Consider the following 10,952-nt stretch of genomic DNA (forward strand, 5'->3'; position numbering starts at 1 on the left):
GGACAAAAATAGTAAAACTCATAGCAAATATATATTAATAAATAATTTATATTTTCAAAAAAAAAAAAAAAAGGTCATCAGACCCCATTGTTATGAAGATTTTATGAATTCTTTTGTTCTTTTATCTTAATTTTTATGTATGAGTTGACAAGATATACTTTGGTATGCTCATTTATAATATTATGACAAAAGAGTTTCCTTTGTAAATTTAACAAGTCTTTGGAAACTGTTGCCTCCACCTTAGAGCATAATCATGATATATCGAGTCATTGGCAACACCGCCTCATTTCGGAACCGGATTGAAACTCGACTCACTTAAATGTCCTAGTGAGGGGTATCGATAAGGGTTGGATGCGAACGCCTCCTATGAGAAAGAAAGGAGCCTAGCAGCCTTTTTTTCTGTCTATTTCTGATCGAACTCCCTTCCTATCATCCTATCTTGTGTCAGAATCGCTTTCGGGTTTCTTATCGCTTTCCCATCAGTGGCAGTTTTGTCTCCCGTCCCTACCAATGGTAACCGATCAACCTATTGTTGGAGTTCAAGAGCATATCTTTTTCCATTGTTGGTATCTTTCTATCTTGGAGTGGAGCTACCACTTAGGCATGATCACTTCTTGAATTAGCTAGAAAGCCATGAAAGTCACAAACATTGGAGGCTGATAGTGATGTGGTAGTAGGTAGTGTAGTAGAATAAGATGATGAAAAATAAGAAAAGAGAGAGGTGGAGGTAAATAGGACTAAAATGAAAAGAAAATTGACTATAGTTAGGCGAAGATGAAGATGAGAAGAAAGAGAAGAAAAAAAATTCACAAAGTCCCTGTAATGGCAAGGGGTATGATTACCGTACTTGATAGTTTCGAAAGAAATTTCAAATTTAGTAGTAGTTTGAGATAGAATTATGTACCTTCCACTAAAAATAAAAGTGGAGGTAGAGGAATGGGGTCCTTCCCCAAAAATGCTCCAAGCAGGGGGAGTATGGGGAGTTGGTGGTGAGGTTGATGGGGTTGGAGCTTGGAGACATGAGAGAGTTCCTCTCTAAAAGGTCAAAACAAATATGCTTTCAATGAGTATAAGATGTTTTGGGTGTAAAATGTTTCTATTATATTTATGTGTGTAGTCATGTGGCAATCTTTGTCTTTGTTTTTTTACTTCTACTCAACATTAGAGAGTTGGATGGATGATCAACTGTTCTTTTGTTGAGGAATAAATCCCACAGTATTCGTGGATAAGGTCATAGGTATGTTTATAAGGTTGGAGCAAACCTCTATATTTGAACTAGTTTTAAGAGATGAGTTAGGCCCATAAATTTCTTCATCCTTGCTCCAAACTCTTTATCTCTCAAAATTAAGTTTGGTTTTGACACGAATCGTAAATCCATAATCAAATAATCAGATTCGAGTTGTGGATAATAGAGTTAAGTAATTATATGATGTAAAGTCTCAAATACAAAATTTATGTTGTGTTGTTAGTTTTAATCGTTTACTAATTTATGATAATTGTTAAAGATATAATATAAATAAGTAAGTTTATCTCTTCTCATCGAATTAATTACATTTTTGACATATGTGGTAATTTCACAATAGTTATATTTCTAAATAAATTTATTGCAAAATGTATGTAAAAATATGAAGACTGAAAAAATAGATTTATTCGACATGAACTCGAATGACACGAACCCAAATGACTTATATAATTAACCAAGTCGGGTTAAGATGGATTCTTTTTTCACCTGAATCCCAATGACTACACTAAATGTCATCCTTACTCAAAATTCATTCAATCCCATCTTCTTTTTCAATGAGCGCACCAAGCTCCTCCCTTCTTCTTCTCCTCTCCTCATCCTTCTTATAAAAATTTCAAATTGTTTCTCTATCTATTTCCTTTAGGTTGAAAAATGATCAATTTATCTTTTTTCAGCACTTGTGACGTATGTCGTGGCAGGCACTAATCGATCTTCAAACCAGTCAAGTGGTGCATCAAATAGACAAGCACATAAACCACATAAGTCACACTGCTCTCATGCATGCGTTGTAATGCGCCACATAGGTATCTTTGAAATCCAACCTCCACCAAGTCTCATGCCCTGATACAGTCGTGGTTCATCTCCATATGCCCAAGTTGAAACCAGAAGTACTTCATTTGTCGGGGAGAGGGGAGCTTGGTGGGTTATTAAAAAAATTATATATAATTGAGTGGAGCAAAGTTAATTTATGTAGACTTTATCTTTAAAAAATAAAAGAAAAATATTCAACTTTTATGATTTTTTTTTAAAAATTTTGCAAACATTAGGTTTGACTTTGCATATATTGCCAACTTTCTATTTACTCTCATCTTAACTATCTTATTATGTTTTTTTTTTTTTTCAAAAAGTGTGATTTACTATTAAAATATTAAGATCTCATATTTATTCATTTATTTTAAAGAAATTATGCAGTACTTGCACACTCCATAACTCTAAATATCATTTCTCTTTTCTAATATGCAATTGACAACGTGTAAGGATGTTTTTAGTTGAGATGAGTTTAGTAATATAATAGCTTGATATTTAGATGTTAGATTTAATTTAAAATTAAACTAAAATAGGTTGATCTAAACTGAGTTTTGCAATAAAACAAGACTATTTTCTCTTCTTAACTTGTATAATTTGTACACGTCTGTAACCAAGTTTTTGGATCCAACCACTCGTCATATAACTTCAATTATAATTTCAACCTAAAGTTGCTTTAAAAAAAAAAATACAAAAACAGTCCAATCAAGTTCAAACACGGGAAAGCAAAAAAGAGTTGCAGCAAAACATACTAAGATCTTTCAATGATTCAGACCCCCCATTTGGTTACTTTTTAGCTGCATACCGAATGTGCTCCGATGCATCAATCTTCAGATTATTGCTCGTGGGCCAACCAAATCATCCCATTTAAATTTATTTTCTTTTAAAACTTTTCCTTTTTCCTATCAGATTTTTCTCACAGAAAATTGCTATTCAAGCACCAATTTTATGATTTTTCCTTTATTTTTTTTTTTTGTTTGAATGTTTGTGAGCAAAACCTAAAATGAAAAGACAACATTAAAAAAAGAAACCATATTGTCGTTTGTCGCATCTCTCACACACTCTGATCTCTCTCCCTCCGTGTATTGTAGTTGGGGAGTCGTTTCGGATCTCTTTGTCACAAACCAACCAATAAATAGAGATGGAACAACAGGTAAAGTAGATTTGTTACTTTTAATTTTGGTGCTGTACATAACAAAAACAACATTTCTTACCAAAATATTTTTCCTTCTGATCTGATAAATTCCCAAGCAAATTACAATACCAACCAAAACTTAGCCATAAAGAATTCTGCAAACCTCCCGTCTCTTTCTTTTCTCTTTCCTTCGTGTTTCCCTCCCGTTCTCAAAGGTGACAGTCAGGGATCTCTTTCTGCCAAGGTTAGGGATTCCCTTTCTCTCTTTTTAAAATTTTTTGGCCGCCTCGTTTATTCTTCAGCCCATTTTTTAAAGCACAGTTATTTTTTTATATTTTTTGAAATTTTCAAAGGAAAAGGCGATCACGACGTTGGTGATTTTCATCTTCCGGGTTTCTTGTGAATCCTGATTCTGGGCTTTCCAAACGGCTTCCCCTTAACCGGATCTTTCTCCTGTTATTAGGGTTATATTCCATCCAGGTCCGCTTAAATCCTCCTCCAGTCCTATATATTTCTGCTTGTAATTCACTTTTCGGCTTGGCTTCTCAGTTTTTTATTGTTTTGTGCTTTGGGAATTTGCTTTCGTCGTTTGAAACCCCGGAGAACCGGAAAGAAAACTGCAGCTTTGCGGTGTCAAATTCCAGTACGACGCTTTAGCTTCGGTTTAGATTCCAAGTTTATTCCTTTTGTTTTGGTTTTTAATTTCTTCATGATTTCTCTCGGTAATCTAGGGACGACTGTTACTTGTTATGTCTTCAAATTATTATTGAAATAAAAAAGTATTGGAGTTTCTTCTTAAAATAATGGCCTTTTTGGTTCGGAGGGATTACAGATTTATTGATTTCTTTTGCATTAAAGTTGTGATTGCTTCAGGTTATTGGTCTCTTTTCCGAAATTTCTATCCTACTCTATCGGAGATATAGTTTTATATAAATGAAGTCAATGGTAAATGTAATCGCGATTACTTTTGCAAATACTGATTGCGAGTATTAGTTTTTTAATTACTGAGCTAAGTTTGTGCTTGGGTTTTTGTTTAGTTGTTTATCTTAACTAGAACGCTTGATAAATGGTTATCAGTGATTTAGGGTCTGTGTCAAAAGTTCGCAAAAGGTTGCTTAATTTGGGGACTGAGTAGAGGGTTTGAACTGATTCTTTGGTTTGTGTTTGTTGTTCCTAGGTTCATTTATCAAAAAAAAAAATGTTTGTTTTTCCTATGTTGTTGTCTCAAGGAATCACATGGTTGCTTGGTTGGTTGAGGGTAATGTGGAAGAATCACATGGTTCCTTGTTCATGGTGTATCACATATAGTGCCTGAAGAACAGCGACCTGCTGGTTTTAGGGTGTAAATTTTGGAAATTGTTTATTTCCAAATATTGAAGCGTTTTGAGTGTTAGCGGCAGTCCTAGAGTTGCTTCTTATTGGGGTTTTGTGATTGTATAATGCCCATTTAAATATGCAAGATTTATTTTGTAGAGGACCAACAGTGAGATGTTGTTGTTGTTTAGAGCTTCTTATATAAGCTTTTAAAACTTCTGATAGAAATACGTGGGTAGCAATGCTAGGTTGCAGCCCAAAATCTCCCAAGTTTTTCTCAGCATAAAAGAGTTTGTTACTATATATACCTACACATCTAATATGTACACATACATATGTCTAATATGTATTTCTTATATGCTACTTAAGTCATGCTTAGTTGAAATTTATATAGCTATTATTTGTTATTGCTGACATAGAATTCCTATCTGGATTCATTAAGTGGATTACTTAAACTTATGGTTATAAGTTCTTATACCAGGTATTGGATTTCTTCCATGAGGGTCTCTGGTACTTTCATGGAGATTTGGCATCTCTAAACTTGTTAGATAAGGCAGATCAGCTCCAGCTTTCTACATTGCAGCTTATTTTTTTGGTGAATATATAGTCAGAAGATTGTAAATAAGATGAGAAACCTTGCACGCAGGTTCAGTATTTCTGATGGCATATATCGATAGAAAGAGACTTTAGAAATTTTACTTGGCATGATTATGTATGAGAACAATTTCTTCATATAACATTTGATCTTCTTGAGTGCAGTGCAGTTAGTAGAAAACCAAACGAGAATATGAGGCTTATTGTTACTACTTTTGTTGGAGTAGTTTTTGGCTTCTTCATAGGAATATCTTTTCCGACATTGTCATTAACTAAGGTACATAGAATTTGAACTATTTTCTTCTTTTTATTTTGGTTGTATGCATGGTTGTGCTTTCTTATAGATTTTATATAGCTAGACAATGGAACATTTTTCGATCTCTATAATTTTCAGGTGAATCTCCCATCCGGCCTTCTTCCTACAATTGATGTCTCATACATTAGAAATAAAGAATTAGGCATTCGAAATGCTTGGTCATCTTTGCGTAGTAATAATAGCAGCTCAGCTCAAGCTCAAAAGTTAAATGATTCATTGAAGGTAAGCTTCATTGTCTATTAGTGTTATTTGAAATATATGAGGTTTCAGGTTTACATTGTATACTTAGATGATATTCAAGAGGTTAGCAGATGCATTTTCGAACCAAATATGTATGTGCATTTGAGACTTTTGACATTTTTTTTATGTACTTTCTTGGAAATGATATTAATGAGTTTTATTGGACAAACTTGGAATAGTGAGGTAGATGGAATAGCGGGCATAGGACAGTGAAATAGAGTCGAAGAGAAAAGAAGTTCCATTTAGTCACTTTACACAATAATACATCTTGAATTTGTGTTATTGTGTGTGCTTATTATTGATGAGAGCGACAGACGAGTATTAACCCACAGGGGTTGGCTCAAGTGGTAAAGACCTTGGGCTTGGGGGTATGCTCCTCCTTAGGTCTAAGGTTCACTTTCCCTTGGGTGCGAACAATCTCTAGGGGCCATCGGACTGGAGAATTTTCCCATTGAATACCAACGTGCAGTTTCGGGAAACTTTTGCCAAGGGCTTGTGCATCCCCGGGATTAGTCGGGACACTGTTCCTTGACACCCGGTGCCAATAAAAAAAAAAAACAAAAAACAAAAGAGAGAGAGCAACATACGAGTATTCTTTTCTTAAAGTAAATGATGGATTAAAGTACGGCATGTTTTCTTGTATCTTTCTTGGCATATTTGGTGTGATATAGGTGTGTTACAAGGGTTTGGAAATTAACTAGGTAAAGGATGTATTACACTTGCAGTCTTCCGGGTTCCTCATAAAAAATTTCATGCTTGTTTAGTGTTGTCACGTTGGAAGTAGAAGTACTGCATATTCCATAAATTCTTTAGAAAGAGAAGTAGTGCATATCTATACTGTTATGCTCACTTTTCCTTCTGCACTCATGATTCTGCTGCAGATTTGGGTTCCCTCAAATCCTAGAGGTGCAGAAAGACTACCTCCAGGAATTGTTGAAGCTGAGTCAGATTTCTACCTGCGAAGATTGTGGGGTAAGCCCAGTGAGGTGTGTATTCTTCTGCAACTTATAGTAAATCATACAAGCATACATTCTGCTTGCCAGGTCTGCATGTGTGTCTGTGCCACGTGTATGTGTAATATGTTGTTTTCACTTTACTTAATATATAGGACTTCATATGAATTGACAGGTGATGTCTCAAACTTAAATACACATTTATTTAATTCCATTCTATAGTCTACCATTCTACTGGATTCTTTAGTAAAACTGAATATTAGAATAACATAGCCTTGAAGAAAAGGAAAAAAGAGGAAGAAAAAAAAAATCCATGGTGTTTGATTAAGATGGCATTTGCAGGACTTGACCAAAAAACCACAGTACCTTGTAACCTTCACTGTCGGGTATGATCAGAGGAATAATATTGATACAGCGGTGAAGAAGGTCTCTCTCTCTCTCTCTCTCTCTCTCTCTCTCAGAGTATGATTTTCTTTCTTTTCCCTTATGTTTATGGCTAATATGTCATTCTCACAGTTTTCAGATAACTTTACGATCCTTCTATTTCACTATGATGGCCGAACAACTGAATGGGACGAGTTTGAGTGGTCAAAGCAAGCCATTCATATTAGCATTCGTAAGCAGACTAAATGGTAAGAAACTATTGTTAATTGTTCTAGTCGTAGACTTGCATGTGTACATGAATAACTAAATTTAGACATAAATAATACTCTATGCAACTAAGTTAGAATTCATCAAGATGTTATAACATAATAAGAAAATCTAAAAGAGCATAAATTGAGAAAAAAAAATGGACTAGCTTGAGGAAAACTAAAAGAATACTAATTTTTAATAAAAGCAGCCGTTTTTCCATCTTATAATAATCTAACTTGATAGTTGATGACATGGCTTCATAGGAGTAAAGTTCTGTCTCTTAAAATTATATAGATATATTGATGCATTGTTGATGTGACAATTTCTCATTGCTATGCTGATAAGCTAACACGTACTTAAATTACCCACAAAGTTGCTTACGCATACTTTATAGGTGGTTTCTCCAAATTATGCTTATAGCTTCTAAAATTCTTTGCAAGGTGGTATGCCAAGCGATTTCTGCATCCTGACATAGTGGCTCCATATGACTACATATTTATTTGGGATGAAGACCTGGGAGTTGAGCATTTTAATGCAGAAGAGTGAGTTTGAATTTGAAATAGCAATTCTATGATAACTTTGCTTCAGTCTACTCAATGATTTGTTTTGCCCATTTTTCATTCATTTTAGATACATAAAGCTAGTTAGGAAGCATGGCTTGGAGATTTCGCAGCCTGGTTTGGAACCTAACAGAGGATTAACATGGCAGATGACAAAGAGAAGAGGTGACCGTGAAGTTCACAAGTAAGTTTGTTTTGGCCCTTGTATCAAAAGTCTGTTACTTCCTAACAATTAACAAACATTAAAAATTATAATTGAATGAAAGAACGTTTATATTGTTATTTCTTTCTACCAGAGAAACAGTGGAGAAACCTGGATGGTGCAGTAGCCCACATCTGCCTCCCTGTGCAGCGTATGAACTTGTTTTAGACTTGCTGATTATATGCCATGGTTCTTGGCTGTGCTCTTTTTTACCATGGAATTTAACAAGTTTCTCCTGATAAATGTAGGTTTGTTGAAATCATGGCCCCGGTATTTTCACGAGACGCATGGCGCTGTGTGTGGCATATGATTCAGGTATCCAAGATTGTTCTAAACTTTTTTTATTTCATATAAGTTGGTGGTCTCTGATTGTTTTCTTTGGGCATGAAGCATTAGATTAAAGTTGTGTTCCTTTGCGAATTGCAGAATGACTTGGTCCATGGTTGGGGTCTCGACTTTGCCCTTCGAAAATGTGTAGACGTGAGTAACCTGCCTCCATCCGCCACCCCCTTCCTGGCAACCATTTCTTCTTTGATTAATATTTCTAGGAGAGGTTGCAGATGCAATGCTTTATTATAATGTGTGTGTGTGTGTGTGTGTGTGTTCACTTTTTGGCTGTCAACCACATTCTTGTATGTGCAATAATCTTTCTATACCGATAAAAAGTAATCTTTCTCTACCTATCAAAGAAATAATATTGTGATATAATATATATGTATGCATATTGTCTTTTTCTTGGAAACAGCCTGCCCATGAGAAGATTGGAGTTGTAGATTCACAATGGATTGTGCATCAAACTGTTCCCTCCCTTGGGAACCAGGTAAAAGGAAAACCATTGGCTATGTTTATATTCTCATTTTTCATATATAAATTAAGCATTCAGGTATTAGAAACTAATTACTTCTCACTTTATGTTCATTTTGGCAGGGAGAATCAGAGAATGGGAAGGCGCCATGGCAAGGGGTATTTACAGCCTTTTCCTGCTATTATTGTTTTTTGTCCCTTCCACTGCTTCTTCCCGCTTATCCCTTTATTAATCCTATTCCCGTCTGTGTCTCTCACACAGAGACAGAGGCTCGCATGTTTCAGCTTGATACTGCAGTGACTTGTGTATGAAATGTGCTATATGTTTTCATTTTACTGGTGTCAGGTAAGGGAGAGGTGTAGGAAAGAGTGGACAATGTTCCAAGCTCGAATGACAACAGCGGAACATGCATATTTTAAAGCAATGGGTGTCGATCCTTCCAATTCGACAGCTCATTAGGGAATAGCAACAACAGAAGATGATCGCGTGCTACCAGCACCAGCACCACCACCACCTGCTGCTCAGAGTTTTACATCTGTTTGTAAAATTCTTTATTTTAGCTTGTAACATTATTTTTTTTTTCGTACAATTCCTCGAACACATTGAAAGGCTTAGTTTTAGTGCCGGCTAGAGTTAGTTTGGAGGCACATATCACTATTTTGCAACTATTATTACGGAAATAATGCCAACCCACCATATCTTTCTTGGTTGCCGTCCAATAACTACAAAATTTTACCAAATTCCAAGGAGACAGAGAGCTCCAAAGACTTGAGGTTGGGATAGGAGATGTGTTGTGCAAGTGTGACTCTGTTGGACCGAGGGTGGAATTGTTTCCAAGAAACTGAAAGTGGGCATTTGGTATCATGGTTGTGGATGGAGGAGATTGCTCAAATGTTTCAGATGAGAAGGCATAAAAACAGAATTTCACTGTTTGGTGTGTTTCCAACGAAGAAAATGCTACAGATTGTACCTTCATTTTACTATTATTTAATTGCACTGATGTATTACCCTATCAACCAAGGTTTTAAATTCGCGGTACGGTCGGAATTTTTTGTTTTGGCAATGTCTGGTATACTCAACTATTTTGTTTCCTTTCGCTTTAAATTCTGGTCATTTCAGAGTATTGTTAATTGATTATGTATATGTAAAGAGACACTTTTGATGAATATAAGATGAATTTAAATTTTGACTATTTCATTCACATAAGTCTATCTTGGAATAGTTATTTTTTCATTATATAATAATAAAATAATATGAGATGAATTTGACTTTGACTATTCACATTAAATTTTCACATTAAATTATCTATTTATTCATTATATAGTAATGAGTAATTAATAATTACAAAAATATTTATTTTTTAATTATTAATTTATTTTATTTTATCACGATCCTACCTATTATATATTAATTAGTAATCATATTCTAATTAAATTATCTAGATGTTTGTAGATATAGATGGAGAGGAGAGTTATAAAAAATAATAAAATATATATTTGCTCATTCAACAATAACTATCAAATTTGGATTTTGGTTTACAAATACTATGCGTCAAAATCAAATTATTTGAGTATGCATAATCCATTGTGAGTCCCTTTTCATCCCTCATAGTTAAAAAGTACAATTGTTTTATATATAGATAATCTGGTGAGAGTGCTCTCAGTCCTGTTTTGGCTATTCCAATCAAATTTTGGTCATATCGATTAGAATTGAGCATTTCGGTCCTCATTCCATTTCGGACTGTTTTTGTAATTTTCTTGTATTTAAATGACATTTTTGTAAATTTTAAATCTAGATGATACCTAATTAATTCTAAAATATAAAGTGTATTTATATAATTTTAATTTTTTTAACTTTAAATATGTCCTCTCATTCTTTCTCTTTTTTAAATATCATTGTTTTTAATAATTTATTTATTTTATTTATTTATTTTTGTGTCTCAACTCAAATTCATGATTTTTTCAACAAATATTTAGTTCATAAATCTTTAATTCTTCCATATATATATATATATATATATACACATATACATAATACATATTTAAATATATATATATATATATATATGTGTGTGTGTGTTTATTTTATTAATTGTAAGTTTATATATGCATATAAATATTTATATATAATATATAATTAATCTTAAAATGGTA

General features: G+C 33.9%; 1 protein-coding gene across 8 annotated transcripts; it reads left to right on the plus strand.

Annotated features, from left to right (window-relative positions):
• Positions 1-3,141: 3,141 nt before the first annotated feature.
• LOC122313471 lies at positions 3,142-9,862 on the plus strand. 8 transcript variants are annotated; one of them, XM_043128525.1, is made up of 16 exons: positions 3,216-3,426; positions 3,536-3,825; positions 4,978-5,142; positions 5,261-5,367; positions 5,485-5,628; positions 6,528-6,632; positions 6,942-7,025; positions 7,116-7,231; positions 7,673-7,774; positions 7,863-7,976; positions 8,089-8,145; positions 8,243-8,309; positions 8,421-8,474; positions 8,740-8,814; positions 8,922-8,957; positions 9,145-9,862. In XM_043128525.1, the coding sequence occupies exons 4-16, from the start codon at positions 5,284-5,286 to the stop codon at positions 9,256-9,258; spliced, it is 1,152 nt and encodes a 383-aa protein (XP_042984459.1). In that variant the 5' UTR covers positions 3,216-3,426; positions 3,536-3,825; positions 4,978-5,142; positions 5,261-5,283; the 3' UTR covers positions 9,259-9,862. The 8 variants fall into 8 exon arrangements, with proteins under 8 accessions (XP_042984457.1, XP_042984459.1, XP_042984460.1 ...); XM_043128519.1 differs by having other exon boundaries at positions 3,217-3,426; positions 5,256-5,367; XM_043128520.1 differs by having other exon boundaries at positions 3,217-3,426; positions 3,536-3,662; positions 5,256-5,367.
• Positions 9,863-10,952: the final 1,090 nt, after the last annotated feature.

Source organism: Carya illinoinensis, chromosome 6 (assembly GCF_018687715.1).
Source record: "Carya illinoinensis cultivar Pawnee chromosome 6, C.illinoinensisPawnee_v1, whole genome shotgun sequence".
NCBI classification, from domain to species: Eukaryota; Viridiplantae; Streptophyta; class Magnoliopsida; order Fagales; family Juglandaceae; genus Carya; species Carya illinoinensis.